Genomic DNA, 21,062 nt, shown 5'->3' on the forward strand with positions numbered 1-21,062 from the left:
GTCAGGCCCCACCTCAGGCCTTCAGAAACAACCTGCATTTTAACAGGAAGTCTAAACAAAATCTATATACAATGATGTCTTTTGTGTCCAGTCTCCTACTAAAGGAGATCCTTAGTAGGATCAATGCTAATTTTCCCTCTCTACTAAATCATTCCTATTTACATCTAAAATTATTACTTTTCCATCTTAAAAACATATCTTCACAATCCTTTCTTTTTTTGAGCTGAGAATCAAACCCAGGGCCTTGCACTTTCTAGGCAAGCGCTCTACCACTGAGCTAAATCCCCACCCCCACAATCCTTTCTTAACTTCTTTACATTTACAATGAAATAATTAGATAGCAAGGGGTTGGAATGGTCCTTTATATTCAGTGTCTCCAAATTCCATTTTCCCATTATACCTCTAATCCACAACAGTAACTTTCATTGCTACCATTTCACTAGGACTGTGAAAAAGTCACCAGTGACTTCTAGATTCATAAATCTAATGTTCAAATTTCCACATCTCATTTTACTAGACCTATCCAGCAGTATTTTGAAAGAACTCATCAATTCTATGTTTAAAACAAAAATTTCACTTGCCTTCCAAGCACTACAACCACTTATTTTTCTTCCCATTTCATTGGTTCCTACTTCTCAGTTTGCTTCTGGTTCTTACCACTATCTCCAATCCTAGACTCATGTGCTAGGGAAAGCATTTATTTCTATGACATTAAGTCACTCTCAAATTCCCAATACTCTATCTGGCCCTGCCTCTTGCACACTACTGGTATTTTAGGTGCATATTAAATGTTCCTACTAAGCATATCAACTCCTCAAGTTTCAAAGACAACTCCTAGTCTTTTCCCCACATTCCACTTGCCCTGCAGCCTTTTCTGCCTTTCTTCCAGGTGCTAAGGGCAAAATCACCATCTTTGGCTATTCCCTCACTTCAATTCCAACTCCAAATAGAAATCTTGTTCTCTACCTTCAGAGCACAAGCAGAGATCACAACCCTTTCACAATAGTTCCATTCATTAATATACTCATGGTAAAACCACCATCTCTCAGACAGATCTAACAGCTACTTCACAATTCTCAGCTTGTCTCCAGAAAATGATCTCCTGAAAACATAAATCAAATCATGTCACTTATCTGTTCCCAACTCTCAAATGACTTTTCATTTCCCCTGGAGTTAAAGTCAAAAGCTTGTACAGTTCTCCTACAAAGCCTTATTATTTATCTCATCCACCTCTCAACTTCATCTTCCCCCTTGCTCTGTGCACCTAGTTCCCAACTCTTCTTTGGAATACATAAACAAACTCATTTTAGCTTTTGTGTTTCTTAACTTCTCTGTCTGAAATGTTTTTCCTCAGACAAACCTGAATGTCTCAAACCTGGCAGCTGACAAGGAATTCGTAGTAAGTACCCATCCTATTTACAGTATTAGCCTCTACTCACTACTAACCACCACCACCCCCAAAATTCACCCCTATTATTTTTCTTTTTTCAAGTTTCATGAAGGTAGAAAAAAAATTTTTTTTTTAATTTTCTGGAGCTGAGGACCAAACCCAGGGCCTTGTTCTTGCTAGGCAAGTGCTCTACAACTGAACAAAATTTTTAATAGCCCCTAAATAATACTTGGTATATAACAGGTATTTGTAGTTGCTGACTGAGCAATCCTTCTGCTAATACTTGACCAAGGAACCCCTTTAGTATTACATAAATCTACTTACTCCGCTCAGTATTTACAAGTTGAGAAACACTAGTCAGTCAGTACCACTCTGCCCTAACTGGGTTAGAATTACTGAGTCAGTAGAATTTTTTTTGTTTGTTTTGTTTTTGTTTTTCGAGACAGGGTTTCTCTGTGTAGCTTTGCACCTTTCTTGGCTGGAACTCACTTGGTAGACCAGGCTGGCCTCGAACTCACAAAACTCACAAAGATCCACCTGGTTCTGCCTCCCGAGTGCTGGGATTAAAGGCGTGCGCCACCACCGCCAGGCAGTCAGTAGAATTTTTACCCAAATCATATTTATGCATAAAAGAAAGCACAGAAACTATTTCACTTACCCTAGCTGAAAATAGCAGCTAATAAACTGAATCAAAAGTATCCTTAAGGTGACTCAAACTCAGTCTAACAATTTGGGGTAAGCTTCAAAATGTGAAATGTTAACACAACATTTCCTTCCATCCACCAAATTCTTCTCATATACGAGGTCTTCTAGAGATTTTAAGAGAATCTACCTCTATACCTAAACTACTATCTATTTTTATCAGATATCCTGATATACAAAATGGCATGTTTGGAAAATGTAAAGGTGTGGTTATATGTAACTTTTCACATGCAAAAAAAAGGGTACAAATCAACACAAAAAAATGATGGCTTCCAATACTTCTTGAAAAACCACTGGACTCAACTTTACATTTCACTGACTGTGAATCACTGACTATTATCTCGACCAACATAATATGCTACACTAGTAAAGAATGTAAGTTTTGATGTCAAGGGGGTCTTGATTTGTACCATGGCTTTCTCACTGTCAAGCTTAGGGACCTTCAATCATTTAACTCCTTTAGATCTTGATTACTCACATCAAAAGTAGGTCTAGTAACATTATTTATCTCAAAGACTGTCATAAAAATAAATGAGAATGTCAGTACATTTAGCAGGATTCATTCTTAGCACAGTATAAGCCCCCCCCCCCCCCCCCACTGAAAACAAAATTCAGAAACAGTTTGCAAACTCTCTGTATATAAACAGGTAGGAGCTAATCCCAGCGTTTGGGAGGCACAACCAGGCAGATCTGGGTTTGAAACCAGCCTTGTCTACAGAGTGAGTTCCAAGACAAGGTACCAAAACTACACAGAGAAACCCTGTCTTGAAAAACAAAACAAAAACAAAAACAACAACAACAAAAAAGGAAAAATACCCATCAGTGTTTAGCAGCTTTTATTCAAAAACAGTATTTCTCTATACATTGTCTCTCAATACTATCAGTCATGTAAGTAATTTCTATCCCCATCAATCTCTGGCTTATGTCTCTCTATAATGGGTCTCTTAAGTTCCTTTACTCATCATTAAGACTACAACTACTATCCATACATAGGGTTCAGATTCGATTGTTTGCAACAAGTCTGAAGTTTCCCAAACTGTATACAATATTTTGCAAATATAACTTGTATGTATTTCTTTTCTAGAGGGCAAGTACCTAGAGTTTTTAATCAGAATTCCCAATCTGGATTTCTTTTTGTTTCACGATTGTTAATATTTTTACCTTAATAAAATCATAAAGAAGATACATGCTTGGCTTATGTGACCCAAATCCAGATTGCCAGCTCAGACTTTGCCCCAAAGCCTAAAACTCCCAATAATCAAGTACCTGTTACATATCTCCAACAAGCTCCAGAAAGAAATCTAACCATGTGCACATTCCATATAAAATCACCACTACACACACGTCCAAATCTTTGTCTTCTTTTTGTTAGTCATAGCATTATAAATCACTTAATTTTACAAACAATCTTTTTAAACACTCTTTCCTATCAAAACCCTTCTATGAGGTAAGATGGATAAGGAGCACTTTAAAGAGGGCAGACACATCCTTCTAGATCTAGTTAAAATTTCTCAGTGTATTTATAGTCAGCAGGTTTTGTTTGTTTACATTTTACTTACTTTATTTGTGTGTGCATGTCTGGAGGGTGGAGATGAACATCACAGCATATGTGTAATCAGAGGACAACTTGCAAGGATCAGTTCTCTCCTACCATGTGGGTCCCAGGGATTGAATTCGGGCCATGAGGCCTGGTAGCAAGCAGGAGCCTTTAACCACTGAGCCATCTCACTGGCCCTACTTCCCCCTTTCTTAATCTAATTCTTACATGATTCTGAACGCAGTACAGGTACCATACTCTCCTGGATTTTTTTTTTCCCTTGCCACACCAAATTCAACATTCTTCTTCAGATCTTCCCTAACATTTAGGGCCTATCTATCACTACAATCCCATATTGCTTTGTAACTATTATTTTCTTTCTTCCACTGGACCATAGTAATCCTAAGAAACTTGTGTTTTACTTCAATGACACTTCAGTGGTAGTAAACCAATGATTGTCAAATGACGATCGCTTTACCCATTATTACACTAATGAATTTTCAAAATGTGAACCAGGAGTTGGGGATTTAGTTCAGTGGTAGAGAGAGCGCTTGCCTAGCAAATGTAAGGCCCTGGGTTCAATCCTCAGCTCCAAAAAAAAAAGAAAAGAAAGAAAATGTGAACCAGTACTAGGCACAAGGATAATGGAAGGACAATAAACATGCTTATCTGGAGAAATTAATCTAATTCTTTAAGTATTCAAATGTCTTTTTAAAATGGAAATAAAGAATAGTAAGGGAGAAACAATAGACTCTAGAATCTACCAGGCACTATTTTCATATTTATTCATTTACCTTACCCATTATCAAAGACACTAGAAATCTGCTTAATCACTGCTTTCATTATTAAGTGTTAGCTGGGAAGAACTAGTGGAATGAATAAGCCATTTAGAAAAGGATCAACAAGCTCTAATTTTGCTTTCCCTAAGTAAACAATAATACAACAAATGAAACAGGCAATCACTACAGATTCCTCCATGATTTAGTCCTGGCATTAAGAACATCAACCCTGGCAAAATAATGTTTTACCAGTAAGCTTTGATCTTTCATTCACTCATTTCATCACATTTAACCATAGAAACATTTATTTTCTACACTTTAAACAGGATGAGAAAGAAAAATCTTAAATCTTAAATCTTGTGAATAATGTTCTACCAGAAATATGAAACAGGGTGGTTGTGAGTATAAAAACCTGAGGGGCTGGAGAGATGGCTCAGTGGTTAAGAGCACCGACTGCTCTTCCAGAGGTCCTAAATTCAATTCCCAGCAACCACATGGTGGCTCACAACCACTTGTAATGAGATCTGGTGCCCTCTTCTGGCCTGCAGGCAGAATACTGTATACATAATAAATAAATAAATCTTTAAAAAAAAATTGAAATTCCAAGCAATTCAGAATGTCAGATACGCACGCACACGCGCGCGCGCGCGCGCGCGCGCGCGCACACACACACACACACACACACACACACACAGGAAAATGTTTGAGCTTAGTTATAAGCTTCAACCTCAACAAGGCTTCCTTAAGGAATCACAACATTCTTACTATTTACAACAGAAGCATTAATTACTAAAGCACCTCCCACTTAGGCTACAAACAACTCGGACTAGTAAGGTGGTCTCTCCTCCTTTGTTACTGTATGCTCCATTATACACACACACACACACACACACACACACACACACACACGGCATGATGACTAGGTGACATTAGCTAATACTGATAAAGGATCTTACTTGGCGACAAGATTCAATGACACACAGTATCAGCAATAACCTAATTTTTCTAGCACTAATCCCGCAAATAAAACGTCAACCTTTCAAAACATAGCCAAAGATCCAAGCTTTGAGGCAAACAGCATAGTGAAAAGACACTGAGTAAACAAGTTAATAAAATTTCTAAACTTGGCTTTCCCCATCTGTTTGTGGTGAAGAAAAGAGAGACGGTGTACTGAATGGCAATTAAGAGCATTTATGAAAGCACGTAGAACACAGCATTTGCTTAATAAATGTAAATTTATTTCTCCCATTACTGAACAAGAGCATTGCTTAGTGACTTTGAGTATAAAAATCACTGATGTTTGCTTAAATGCTTTCGTTTTAAAATAAGAGAACATTTGGGAATAAAGTGTGCAACCAAGCCAAAAATAAAATAAAAGAAAATCACCCCAATAACTAATGTCATGAAGGAAAAAAAAATTATCAAAAAGCATAGCAGCCTGGGACAATTCCATGAAAGCACAAAACATGCCTATCTATACCCAACTGGCCTCTACCATTAACTTACAGGACAGTTACACTTATAATGAAAAACTTGAATCAATAGGAGGTTCAATTATGCCCAGAATTTTAATCTTCAACACATGAGCAGGATGCTCAGGTATCATGCTGAACATTTGGAAAATGTGGAACCTTTCAAAAACAGAAGATTAAGTTTCTATATTAGTCTATCAAAGCCCTTTTGTTTATAGATCTTACTACTTTCATAATTCTATTTCAATTACATTCCTTGAATGATTTTTATATATGAGAAACATTACATTCCTTGAATGATTTTTATGTATGAGAAACATTTCATAATCCAACATGACCATAGCAAGATGCAATCACCTAAGTACATTCGTTTCTAGCATCTGTGGAAGACTGATTTCAAAAACCTTGGGGATACCAAAAAAATTTTAATGGGTTTTTTTAAATTAATTTATTTATTAAAAAATTTTTCATTTTACATACCAACCCTAGTTCCTCCTCCCTCCCCTTCTCCCGCCTCCTCACCTCCCTTCCTCTCTAACCCCACCCACTCCTCAGAGTGGGTAAGGCCTCCCATGGTAGTCAACAAAGTCTGGCATACCAAGTTGAAGGAGAGCCTAGCTCCTCCCCATTGGGGGATACCAAAATTTGAGACTATTCAAGCCTCTTTTCTAAAATTGTGTACATACATCCTCCCAATACTTTTAAGTCATTTCTAGATTACTTGTAATATTAATGCAATATAAATGTTATTATATGAATAACTATAACTGTACTGTTATGGACTACAAGTAAAGTCTGTAGAGATTTAATAAAAAGATGCTTTGGGTGAACAGACTGTCTTCCCACTGAAGTACAAATCTGGCTGGTATATCACCAATGGTCTTGTTTTCATAGTTGATACAGAAAAGACAGAATCTCAAAGTAGTTGTTAGGAAAAAACTACACGAACACATGACTTAAATTCATACTTCTATAATCTAAAATTAGTTGTTTTAATAACAATGACATTACCATTATTATTTTCCCCTTTAGCTGAAATCACTATTTTTTAAATAAATACAACAGTGTTTCCAAACAAAACCTCTATAAACTATAAGACAATACCAAATTGTAGTTACACAGGAGAATCAATTATATATAAGCAAAGGGAGAAACAAATGAAAAGTATAATTTTCCACTACTATTAGCTTTGTCTTGGAATAGACCTAACTAACTGTAATCAGTTATGACAGCAAAAGACCCACCACATACATTTATGACAAAGATACGCTGTGGAATCTGCTTAACCTTACCTAAAATGGTTAGCTATTTTTCCCATGCTTCATATGGCAATTTAGCCACCACCAGTGGAAAACAGCATTCCCACTTTTGAGAAAAATTGAATTCTGAAAGGCTAAATAATGTCTGCAATGTGAGACAAAAAGTTTTACACAAATTCCAAGAGCACACAAGCATTGTTTACTAGATTTAAACAGAAAAGGAGCCAGAATGTGCCTAAGGTAAACCCCAAAGTAAAACCTTCATTTTACATATCAGGAAATAGACTAAGTGGATTATCAAAGATCATAAAACTAGTGAAAGCAATGAAGGAGCCCAAGAGTCCCTCTATTGTACCATGTCAACTCAAATTATCAAGCCTCTCCAAACCGAGAAAATTCGTAAGTATGAATTATATTAAAAATTATAAATTATATTTAAAAATTCAATATTAACAATGAATTACTGTGGCTACATACTTATTTCAGTCTGGTCCATAGAAACAAGCTTTTAGCAAAAAAATCAGATGTTAGTAGTTGTTCTTCCATAATTCAAGTAAAGTGCAAATTCCTTAGACCTTGTCGCAAGTCTTCAATTTTTCTCATCTGTTAAATTAATATAACCAATTTTTCTCTAAAATTTTTGGTATGGTTTGAGTATTTGTGTCTGCTCCAAAGCTCTTAATTCAATGAATACACCAATACTAAGAACTAAGGCCTATAACTGATGTAGGTTAGAGGGGTAGAACCCTCATGGGTAGAATTAGGTAACCATATAAAAGGGCTTGATGAAGGAGTTAGCCTCGCTTGGCCCTTCTTTTGGCCAAAAGAGGAAACAGCATTCCTCTCGTCTGGAGTATGTGGCATCAAAGTGTCATCTTGGGAACATTGAATAGCTTGCCAGAGAACTGAACTTGGGAATATCATGATCATGGACTTTCCAGCCTCCAATTTGTTCTTTATAAGTTGTCAGTTACTAAGACAGTCCTACCTAGCTTTTTAAAATCAGGAGCTAGGGAGATGGCTCCGCCCATAAAATGCATGAGGACCTAAGTCTGGATCCCCAGCGTGCATGATGATGTGGACCCCAGAGCTAGGGAGGTGGAGACACAAGCATCTCTGGAGCTCTCTGGCCAAGTCAATACAGCTTCGTCAGGGAGCTCCAGGTTCAATGAGACCACCTGTGTACTGGCTACTTTTACATCAACTTGACATAAGCTAGAGTTACAAGAGGGAGCCTCAGTTGAAAAAAAAAAAAAAAAGCCTCCATAAAAATGGGCTGTCAGCAAGCATTTTATGAACTAGTTAGTGATTGATGGGGAGGGCCCAGCCCATTATGGGTGCCAAAACCTGGGCTGGTGGTTCTGGGTTCTGTAAGAAAGCAGGCTGAACAAACTATGAGGAGCAAGCCCTCTATGGCTTCTCCATCAGTTCCTGCTTCCAGGTTCATGCTCTGCTCTGTCTGAGTTCCTGTCCTGACTTCCTCTGAAGTGATAAGAAAGTATAAGTCAAGGGGCTGGAGAGATGGCTCAGTGGTTAAGAGCACTAGCTGCTCTTCCAGAGGACCTGGGTTCAATTCCCAGCACCCAAGTGGCAGCTCACAACTGTCTATAACTCCAGTTCCAGGAGACCAGGCATCCTCACAAAAACATACATGCAGGCAAAACACCACTGCACATAAAATAAAAATAAATTTAGAAAGACAGAGCACTCATATACATGAAAAAATAAACCTTAAAAAAAAAAAGGTGTAAGTCAAATAAACCCTTTCCTCCCCTAATTGATTTGGCCATGGTGTTTCATCACAGCAATAGTAACCATAACTAAGACAGCCTATCTCAAAAAATAAAGTGGAAAAGAACTGAAGACACCAAACTAAGAATGCACACACACGTGTGTGTGTTCATAAACACTTCCCTCCCTTCCTCCCTCCCTGTCTGAGAAAACCGTTAAATTTAGCTAATTGAATTAATTTAAAAACTATATATACTTCATGTTTAATTTACATATACCAAGAGAAATATTAACTGAACTCTCTAATCCTTGTGCTTTAACTTATTTCACTGTTTACTACTTTAGCACACTCTACATTTCTTTAGAAGTAATTAAACATGTTAACTTCAAGGAACAGATAGTCTGAGCACATACTTAAGATACACTGCACTGTGCTGCATACTCTGTATAAGCCCCAGGGCTCCTAGATCTGTCACCAGCCAATATTTCTGTCGTTGTTTTTTTGTTTTTTGAGACAGGGTTTGTCTGTGTAGACCTGGCTGTCCTGGAACCTGCTTTGTAGACTAGGCTAGCCTTGAAGCATGCCTTTGCCTCCTGAGCCCTGGGATTAAAGGTATGCACCACCACCACCTGGCTATCAGCCAATAATTTAAACCACCTTAGAATTATTTTTTCCAATATATTTATATTAAGAAAGCATATTATTTCAGAATCTAGAAAACACTTAACAACATAAGTACATAGTATAGCATGCATGATCAACCTATGTCCCATGGGCTGGATGAAAGCATGCTAGGATAGCTATGAATATGACCCCATCTTCGATAGATGACAATGCCATGCAGCAAAGTCCAAATATTGGACATGCCTGTTAGTCTAATGAAAACAACACTGTTTTTCAGTCAGACACTTGGATATGAATCTTGCCTCTACCCTTTTCTATGTGTATATGTAATAATACATACTGTTAGTGGGTTTCTCAGAATCCCAACTAATTTTAAACAAGAAGAAAAAATGTCTGAACTAAAACTTGTCTTCAGGATTTGAGATCAGTCAAAATACTTAAAACAAAATCCAGGGTTGGGGATTTAGCTCAGTGGTAGAGCGCTTGCCTAAGCGCAAGGCCCTGTGTTCGATCCTCAGCTCAAAAACAAAAACAAAAACAAACAAACAAACAAAATCCAGAATTAAAGTAAGTGCAAGAAAACAAGGTTCATTACTTGGAGAGGATATAGCAAGAGGGTAATAGTTCAAGAGCTACTTTAGACACTAACTTGCAAGCAGTGTGTCCCTCTTAGTGATGCTGCCTTGCTGTTTGAGAATATCTCCAAGAAATCTTGTATTTTCCAAAGGTAAAGACTCCCCTTTCAAGTTTTTGTCCACTTGCTCAGCAGCAACATTTCCCATTTAAAAAAGCAAAATAGGTCCTCTCTTCTTTCTCCAGATTCTAAATCTTAAATGTATACAAGACAAATCAACAAGTTTTACTTAATTACTTCAGAATTTCAGTTGGCTCTAAAACATCAAAAGGAATGCTTTCTAGCAGCAAAAGCTATGGGCTAGTTAAGACTACTACAGGGCTAGTTCTCAATTTACTATTATTATCTAGTTGGGCAAGTAGGGCCCTATTAAGCATGTTGGTGATCAGTTATATTAAGACAGTGGCTAAGCTTTTTAAGGGAACTCTTTTACAGAATCTCCTATTAATGGCAATATAGAAGCAGTTCTAAATGACCATGGCGGTCAACTATGAGGATACCTTTCTACTACAAACCCTCCAATCTGCTACAATCTGTATCTGACTGTGACTACCCTACAGAAAAGACTAAACATTTTTAAATGAAAATTATAGCTTTACAATTAGGAACTCTTCCTTTAAAAATCTCCCAGTTACACCACTATTAGAATTTTTATACTATCTCATTTACTCTATAATTAGAATCTGAAAAACTGTCCTTTAGTGTACCATTTTATGTGAAGAAATGGACTAAAGAATACTGGCTGTATTATTTCACTTACTGAATATTGTCTACTCTGTGTTGTGTACTATTATATATAACTAGACAGACAAAAATCAATAGTACACAATACTGACTTGATGCTTCCTCGAAGAGAAAATTATACTTCTAAATAAAGAGATATAGACCATTCATTCTATCAGGCGGTTTTTCGAGACAGAGTTTCTCTGTGTAACAGCCTTGGATCTTCTGGAACTCATTTTATAGACCGGGTTGACCAAAACTCACAGAGACCCTGCATCTGCCTCCTGTGTGCTGGGATTAAAAGTGTGTGTGCCACCATGCCCGGCTGAGAATTTCTCATAAACAGTTTTATTATGTACAGTGATTGAAATTTTGAAGTTGGAGAGATGGCTCAGCAGTTAAGAACACTGGCTGCTCTTCCAGGAGACTTGGGTTCAATTCCCCACACCTACATGGCAGGTCACAACTGTGTCTCCAGTTCCAGTGGATTCAACACCCTTATACATGCAGGCAAAACACCAATGCACATAAAATAAAATAAGTAACAGCTGAGCAGGAAAGGTGAGAACATACTAGTCAGATACACACACAAAATGCTTCAAGTCACCAATAGTCTAAATTAGTGACCACTGTCTTTCAGTTTCTTCTGTACATCACAGTCTAGAAAACATGAGCAATGAAAGAAAATAGGTGGTATCATCCAAGATGGGTTTGCTGATGCTTGTCTTTGTTCTGCAGGAGAATGGGACATCTGGTAGCAGAGGAAATAGTGACAGTACCACAGCTGGTCTCCTTGAGGTAGGTCGTGAACACGTGAGAAGCACCCAAGCAAAAACTAGGGCAGGATAATGAAATAACAGCTTACTGCTGCTTATAGTGCTTATTGTGCCTCCAGTAGTATTCTACACGTTTTGTGTGTATGAACTTTTTACAAGGGACAGAGAAAAGGTTCAACAGTTTACAGCACTTGCTGTTCAGTCATCAGGACTGGAATTTGCATCCCAGTACCCATGCCAAGTGGCTCACAATTACCTATAGTTCTAGCTCCGGGGGGGTCTAACATCCTCTTCCGACCTCCATGGGCTCAAACATGTACAGATACACAGAAAATAAAACCTTTACAAAAGTCTTATGATGTAGTAGTATTCTCTAGAAGTCCTGTATCTAGTAAACAGAAGAGCCATGACACAATGTTAGGTGTTTTAAGATTTCTAACAACTAACATAGACCAAGAAAGGTTAAAGTTCACTGTAATTCACAAGAGGCCAGGATCACTGAGTTATTAATGTAGATCCATTATTTGATTCACACCAAGAACACATTATAAGCATTTTTTAATTAAACAAATGACTATTCTGACATGTAATGGACAAAATAAGACTTTAACTAGAGATAATTTATGTCTATGAAGGAGACACTTTGTTACTCAAAGTCTGAGTGATCAAGAATGGAAAGACAGTCAGAAAGGAAAATAATAGTTCTCAAGAGCCTGAGCCTAGAATGATGATGGCTGTGGCAATAACTGCATTCTGGGCCCAGAATGAGCAGAAAGAATTCAAGATAAGCCTATCCCCTCAGAGCAAAGCCATGTTTCAGATGGTGAGAACAACAAGAAAATCTTGAAGACAGTACAGAATTAGTCCATCTACGGTTAAAGCAGTGGCTTAGACTGTACAAAGAGGGCTGAGAGGATGAGGACATGCAAGGGTGGGTATCCTGGCAGAGGTGTCCTAGTGGAGTAGTGTGGAATTCATTTGGATACAGAAAATACTAAACCACAGATTAAGACTCCTAATGCTGAATTCAGAGACTTGCTAACCCATCATACTATTTACTTTCAAGTAATTTCTCTTCCAAACACTGATTGCCCTTCTAAGAAAAGTGATACAGGATCATTAATGATCTACTACTTCACTTACAGGCCCAAACATTTCAAACATCAATTTGCACTAAATCAATCAATTACTATTGTTTGGCTTAAAGAACCAGTTTCTCATTTAATCAATCATTTACTACCCATGCACACTCTGTGGTTCAAAGCTGTCTGGTATAAGGCACTGGGCAAACCCACAATCTAATTGAAGAACAATACCAAAAAAGGGAGCAGACAGGAAATAATAAACAAACAAAAATGCTAAGTAGTTTTAGATCTGTAGTTCTCAACCTTCCTAAAGCTGTGACCCTTCAATACGGTTCTTCATGTTGTGGTGACCCCCAACCATAGTATTATTTTCATTGCTACTTCATAACTGTAATTTTGCTACTGTTATGAATCATAATGTAAACATCTGACATGCAGAAGGTCTTAGGCAACCCCTGTGAAAGGGTTGCTTGACCCTCTTAGGGGTCAAACCCCACAGGTTGAAAACTGTTGCTTTAGATGAGCATTTATTTAAATGTATGTGCTGGGTATATATACATAGCAAATGAGTGCTTATATACTTGTATGAGAATGACTCCTGGAAATTCTCTCTTGAAGCCATACCCCAAGAACCAGTAGCATTCCTGTGCAAGAACCACAAAGGTACTAACCCTATATTCTTCAGAATGCATTCTTGGTTGGTTCACAAATTTGTTCTACAGGCTTTCAGAAATGCTAAGCTAGACTTGTATAAAATAGGGAGAGAGGGCACATCACTAACTAAGTATGCAAAATTTCAACGTAACTACCTACAAAACATCACAATTTGAATACTCCAATTTTGGCAAAATCATGACTCACAACTGACATAACTTTAGTTAACAGTGTGCTAGGTAGAGTCTAAGTTATACTTTATTATGCAAGATGGTAAGGCAGGCCCTTTTAGTATTCTCATTTCACAGAGAAAACAGACTAATTTAGGAGGCAGTGCAGCTATAAAGAAGTGGACCTGCTGCTGGTCAAACCACAGAAGTACAGAGAGCCCCTTTACTTTTTAGCCACACAACTAACACATATGTTGAATAATGCAAAACTAAAGTTCCCCAGGGTTTACCCATAGTTCTATCCTTACTAATTAATAGTGAAAAATAAAACAAGACAAAAAAAAAGTTCAAGTACTATTTTTTACCTATTAAACAAAAAGAAGATATGTATCTGGCCAAGATTCAAAAACTCAACACCCTTAAAGTGTATACTTCCTATTCACATTAAGACAGAACCAGTTATAACCTCAAGCAAATTAAACTCTCAAGCCCTCACTTGTAAAACAGGTAATACTAAGATAGTATAAAATGGTAGTTCTCAACCTTCCTAATTCTGTGACTCCTTAATACAGTTTCTCATGTTGGGGTGACCCCCAACTATAAAATTATTTTCATTGTTACTTCATAACTGTAATTTTGTTACTGTTATGAATCTTAATGTAAATATCTGACATGCAGATGGTCTCATGCAAACCTCTGTGAAGGGCTGTTCGAGACCTAAAAGGGTCACAACCACCATAGGTTGAGAACCACTGGCATAGAGCTTCAAGAATTAAGTTTAGACTGTCCAGCACATGGAAAGCATTCAACAAGTTTTAGCTATATTTCTCTCTTTCTGGATACTCATTATATAATATATTTGAACTATTCAGCCCATAGATGGATTATGCAGAATCCAAGCTGTGGATTCTGTACAGAGAAAACAGGAATTTCCTAGAGTCAATCAAACCATGTGACAGTAGGTGAATGATTAAGCAATTGTGAGAATTTTAAGATACCAGTGACTAAAAATGTTTTCAAAAATATAACCATATGTGCTGAAGGAAACATTATTAAAAAGGAATACAGGGAGCTGGAGACTAAGCTGTTAAGGGCAATTGTTGTCAAAGACCTGGGCTCAATTCTCACCTCCTCCAGCACCAAGCACGATGTGCTGCACAGATGCACATTCAGGCAAAACACTAATACACATAAAATAATAAAAATAAAAAAATTTTAAAAGGAATACAGGATGGGGATATTAATAGCTCAGTGTTAAGGGAGCTTGTTTAGCATATCTGTGGCCCTGGGTTCAAACTCCAACATCACCACAAGAATCCAAACCACAAAGAGGCAATATACAAAACAAAACTGAACTGAACTATGTAATCACACAGTGATATGAAACATTAAAAAGAAACACATCAAAATGTTAATATTTTGCTTCCAAGTGGTATAATTATTGGAACTGTAAGCATGGATATTTACCAAGTCTACTCTCATTAGCCTAGTATCACTTTGATTAGAAAATCTCCTAAACTGTCAAACCAAAATAAATCTATTAATTACATATCATACTTTATTTCAGTGATTCTTTCTATTAATATTTTTGGGTTCATTTTACAAAAGACAAACAATAGTTATATTAACTTATCTTAAAATAAATTATTCAGGAACATACAACATACAAGTCTATCTACTAAAGACCCTTCTGAGAATCCTGAAAATAACAAAAATCTGTTCTAAGTTCTCCATATTTATAATATAAAGAAAATTGATAATATTTCTAGTCATAATTCTATACTCTTCCGAACTGAACAAATGTTACTACTACCACCACTAAGCTACATTTAATGAATGAATGATCTTCAAATAAATGACTATTTTATGTGAATGATTCAACTTCCTGATTATGTACTGTACACAAAAGGCCAAATTTTCACATTATAGACTATTCTACTGTGCAACTAGGCTTTAAAATTTATGGGGCGGGAGGGATGAGATGGCTCAAGAGTGCTTGCTGCATAAGGATCTGAATTCAGACCCCAGTCAGTACCTATGTAAAAAGCTGAGCATGGTTGTGTGAATGACTATCTGTAACCCCAGCTCTATGGAAGGGTGGAGACAGGAGAATGCCTGGGATGTATTTGCTGGCTGCCAGCCCATCTTCAGGTTCATTGAAAACATACCACAAGTGAATAAGGTAATGATAGACAAGGACATCCAAAGTCCTCTGGCCTCAAACATATCCACAGACACACGTGCCCACACCATACACATATTCCACACTTACACAAGTAAATAACAGACACCATTTTCTCTTTCTCTCATACACAAACAAATAAAATTCAGCACAAGTACTAATTTTCCCAACTCTTCTGAACTGCTGCTGTTATATGCAAACTGGAGCAAGAGGACTGACTCAGGAGTTAGAGTGTGTACTGCTCTTGCAGAAGACCCTAGCTTGATTCCCAACAAACATCCAAGTCCTGGGTTCTCAACTTCCAGGGGATCCAACATCCTCTTCTGGCTTCTATGGGCACCTACACTCATGGGCACAAGCATACACGTACAATTAATTAAAAACCAAAGTAAGGAGCCCAGAGAGATGACTCAATGGTTAAGAACACTCACTACTACTGCAGAGGATTCAGGGTTCAGTTTCCAGAACCCATATGGTGGCTAGCAAATGTCTGCAACTCCAGTTCCAGTGGATCCGATGCCCTCTTCTGACCTCTGAGGGCAACAGGCACACAGGCACAAACGTGGTACAAACATAGAAGCAGACAAAACATTCATTCACATACAATAAAAATGTTTTTAAAAAGACAATGAAAACTAACAGATTATGCCTCTTTTTATTTTCTCTTAATTTTAAAGCAAAGATTCACTATAATCCTAACTATAAACGCTGTTCCATAACTACGAAGTAGAAAGCCTAAGTCTAAGTGTAAGTAGCATTTTGATATACATTCCTCCATAATTTCTCTGTAAGAAAATAACAGAGGGGCTATTGAGATGGCTCAGCGGTTAAGAGCACTGACAGCTCTTCTAGAGGACCAGGGTTCAATTCTCACCTACACTGCAGCTCACAACTGTCTGTAATTCCAGTTCTAGGGAACCCAACACTCTAACAGACTTATGTGCAGGCAAAACTCCAATCCACATAAAATAAAATAAATTATAAAAAAAAAACAACACAGAATCTTCATTAGATAACTCCTGGCTTTGTGTGATTAAGACTGTTTTTCACCTTTCCTACATACACAGTCCAGCTAGTTCACTGTAACAAGTAAAATCTGGCAAATATTACTGTAACTAGAAGTAGAAGAAAAAGACATTAATTCTCGCCAAGTCCTTATCTTATCTCTCCATGCTCTCGTTTGTCATGAATGATCTTAGCATTTCTGTCAGTCACTTTGTGGGCACCAGCTGCTGACCATGTTGCACAGGTAAAACTCATCTGGAATCACAGAGCAGATTACATCCAGAGTTGTCCCTGTGGTGATTGAGCATGCTTCAATAAACTATTAACTGAAGTCATTTCCAGGACCTATGGGTGCTTTCTAGAGAGATGGGTCACATCATAGGAGTGACTTTCAGTGTCTTGTAAATCCTCTAAGTGAACCCAAGAATGGCAAATGACGGAGGACAACATTTTCATTCAGGAATCACAACTCCAATTCCAAACAAGATGTTAAAGGCCATGCTTTTTAACCAAAATGGTTTTTCAGAGAAAAGTTAACCCAAGAGAGTAGCTGATCAGACAACACAAATAACAGAGGAAAGAACCTCTGCCAGAATAATTATTGGACCCAGTCCCTTCTTAATAATACTCAAATTCGGACTGGGCATGGTGGCCTATGCCTTTAATCTGCACTTGGGATGCAGAGAAAGGCAGATCCGTATGAGTTCTAGGCCAGCCTGGTCTACAGAGTGAGATCCAGGACAACTAGGGCTGTTACACAGAGTAAACCCTGCCTAGATAGATAGATAGATAGATGGATGGATGGATGATAGATAAATGAACAAATGAATGAATGAATGAATAAATAAATAAATAATGCTCAAGTTCTATGGCCCCAGCTGATATTCTGTGTATACGTTCTACAAAATATCATCAACAGGGCTAGATCGGTGAGTGGCTCTTGCAGGGACCAGAAGTTGTGTTCCCAGCACTAGAATGGGTAGTTCAGGACAGCTCCAAAGTGTCTGACTCCTCTGACCCCTGCAGCACTCATATGCACAAACCCAAACACATCATGAAAAAAGAATCTTAACAAAAATTAACAAAAAGTTGTAAAAGAGCAGTATTTTATATAATGAAGCAGAATCTAAATACTGAGTCAACATTTTTTCTGTCCACAATAAAAGCACAGAAATATCTTAAAATTTGTAGGTAAACTTCTGTAAACTGAGTGGAGAAGCAGAAAAAAATTTAAACTGCATTAAGCTAGTGTGGTGTGACGTTCACTCTGCTGAATTAATGTAAAGACAAACTTAAAATACACACTAAAAATATAAGAGAATGTGATTTATCTGGTAAAACTGTATCTGAAATACTCTTGTGTGTATATGAAATATTCTGTAAGGTAACTTACCACTACTAGACAGTGGAAACGAAACAAGTCTAAACATATTCATTCCTAAAAGGAATATCAACTGGGGGGAAAAAAACGTGAAAGGAGCAACTGAATGAAACTTCTGATTAATCTACAGTCTGCCACAACTTACAGCTAACTATATACCCACATGGTGTAACATACACCAGTTGTAGGAATACACACACACACACAAACACACACACATATATGAGCATAAATGGCATTTGTGTGTGTGAAATACTATTTACAACTTCTAACGAGCAGTTCATGTGGGCTGTGGTTATACAAGACCACTGATGTGAATGAAAAGAATTCTGACAGTCTAAGGACTCGGTTCCCACAAGTCAATGAAGTATCTATCACTGGAGCATTAGCTATCCTCAACAGTGCCCGACTGTTTTCAATGGGAACTGTGACTATTATTTACTTATGAACTAGGAAAAAACCCGAAAGACCAAACAAAACAAAACCTCAGTTCCAGTAAGACGTATTATCACACACTATTATCATCTTCAGCTAATGGAACAAAATTCTCTCCTGCTTTTAGTCCCTAATACTAGTTCCAGAAAACAGATCTTTGCCTTTCCGTATCTACTGATAAGTCCTAAAGCTCTAGGAACAAACAGTGTCTGCATGTAATACTCAGTGTATCTTGGATCAATGAAGGAATGGGAGAGGAAAACAGGTTCTAGTAGGGAAATGTGGAGGTCAAAGAGGTGCGAACAGAGAAGGATAAAACTGGTTACTCTGAAAAATATTAACTTGTCAGATATAAGCTCTTCCACATTTTACCAAACAACAAAGACTTCAAAGAAAGGACAGCACCACGAGCAAACATTTCCTAGAAAACCGATGTCATTGTTGATTTAAAAAACAAAACAAAAACCTAAAAAAGCAGGGGGAGGGTGTATCAGATTTGACAATCACTTGGATGGTTGATTCAGCAAGAAAGTTGTATCACTCAAATTCGTGGGTCCAGTTCATAGCCCAATTACAAAGGAAAACACTGCGAACTTTATTAATGCTGTCTTACCAGCATTTCTCATTCTGATGTAATCTTTAAAAAAAAACCATTCACAATGAAACTAATATCAAAGTAAGTCATTCTGATTTATACCCTCCCAGTTTACATAGACCTCTTTTATTTACATAAAGGGGCAAGTGTCTACACACTGACAATAATATGTTCCCTGCAAATCACAATTCCTCATCAGTTGCATACTTTTCGATTCTAAGAATTCAGAAGCCCTCAAGTTCTCCAGGACAAAGCTACTCAACTCGGACAATACTGTGGTCTATCCTTTCCTCACTGCAAAGGGTACTTCAGGAAAAGCCTGTTAGAAAGTGATGACAGCCGGACGGTGGAGGCGCACGCCTGTAATCCCAGCACTCGGGAGGCAGAGCCAGGCGGATCTCAGTGAGTTCGAGGCCAGCCTGGGCTACAGAATGAGTTCTAGAAAAGGTACAAAGCTACAGAGAAACCTTGTCTCGAAAAGCAAACCAGGAAAAAAAAGATAACAAGTACCCCTTCCCCTCCCACATGACAGAATGCTTATGAGCCTTAGAAGAGAAGACAACTTTCCTTGGTCTTTACTTTTAAAAATCTGCTCCACTGTCAGTGTGTCTATTTGACTGTTACCTGTTACTGTAGCGACACGAGCAAGTACATCCAGTTTCTGTTACAACAGATTTTAATTGCTTGCCACTGGCTGTCTGATCGAGGCATGGCATACAAAGTTATACTCCATCTACTAAACACCGCAAGCCAGTGACTCAACGTAACGCCAAGAGAAAAAGTTTCTCAAGAGAAAACGTTTGCTTGTGGCTAAGAACGTACAAGGTAAAACAAGCCTGCGTGGCGACTATTCTTGGGGACTTCCTAGGCTAAGACATGAAAAACCCAAGAGCGCAGTTCATTCTCTGCCTGGCCCTCCTAGGAGTGGAGGGACCACTCTGGACAAGTGCTCGGGCGGCTTGCAGGTTCAAAGATGCTAGAAATACTATGTCCGCTGCTAGTGAGGTTTTGCCACCGGGCATTTCGTGGCATTTCTGTCACCGAGAGGGGCAGGCGGCTAGCAAGACCGCTGCTGATTGAGGAGGGGGCAGAGGCGGACAGTCCTCCTCCCCAGCGTCAAAGCCAAGCCGGGTCGCTCTGGAAACCACAAGCTAAAAGTTAGACACACGCCCCACGCGAGGGGTGCGGCGGCGGCGGCAGCGCGCATCCCCTCTGGGTCGCCGCACCGAGGCCAGCGCGATGGAGGCCCCGGGGCGACCCGGGCGCCGGGAACGGCCCGGGAGGCGACCCCACCGGCCCGCGCCGCCCCGTTGCCGGGAAGGCTCGCGCCCCGCCACCGGCGGCCGTGGGGGAGGGGAAGCGGCCGCGGCCTGTTGGAGGAGTTCAGCCCCGGCCTCGCGTGCGGCTCCCGGCCGCGGCTCCGGGTCCCGGGCGCCGAGGACCGACTCACCGGAAAGGCCCGGATCCGCATCTTGGTGTCCTTCCGGCTGCCCGTGCCTTTGCTCAGATTCGACATGGTGCTCGGCCCCTCCCCGGTGGCGGCGGCGGCTGCGGCGGCGGCTGCGGCTCGCACTCCGAGGCGCCGGTGTCACATTGAAGGCGGGAGGGCGGCCGCGAGGCTCGGCGGGGGGCGGCGGCGCGGCCCCCGGGCTGGGCTGGGCGGCGGGCCGGCCCCTGGGCGGCCGCGGCGGCGGGGGCGGCGGCTCGGGCTCGGGCGGCTCGGGCTCGGGCTGCGCTGGCGCGGCGGCTCCGCGGGCTTCCCCTCGCGCCGGGCTCGGCTCCCTTTATCGCGCTCCTCCGCGATGGCGGCGGCGGCGGCGACGGACAAACATCTCACTGCGCAGGCCGAACGTCCTCCTCCTCCTCCTTCTCCTCCTCCGCCTCAGCGAGACGAGATCCGGCCCAGAGGGTGGAGGGGGGAGGAGGG

The 21,062-nt window shown here is 39.5% G+C and overlaps 1 protein-coding gene across 2 annotated transcripts in view; it reads right to left on the reverse strand.

Moving 5' to 3' along the window:
• Positions 1–20,785, reverse strand: part of Cul3 (cullin 3) — an 84,450-nt gene extending 63,665 nt beyond the window's left edge. For both annotated transcript variants that reach the window (XM_036173307.1, XM_036173306.1), the window contains exon 1: positions 20,586–20,785. In XM_036173307.1, the coding sequence (XP_036029200.1) occupies positions 20,586–20,651 (66 nt within the window). In that variant the 5' untranslated portion in view covers positions 20,652–20,785. The remainder of the gene's footprint in view (positions 1–20,585) is intronic.
• Between the last annotated feature and the right edge of the window lie 277 nt (positions 20,786–21,062).

Source organism: Onychomys torridus, chromosome 23 (genome assembly GCF_903995425.1).
Source record: "Onychomys torridus chromosome 23, mOncTor1.1, whole genome shotgun sequence".
Lineage (NCBI taxonomy): Eukaryota > Metazoa > Chordata > Mammalia > Rodentia > Cricetidae > Onychomys > Onychomys torridus.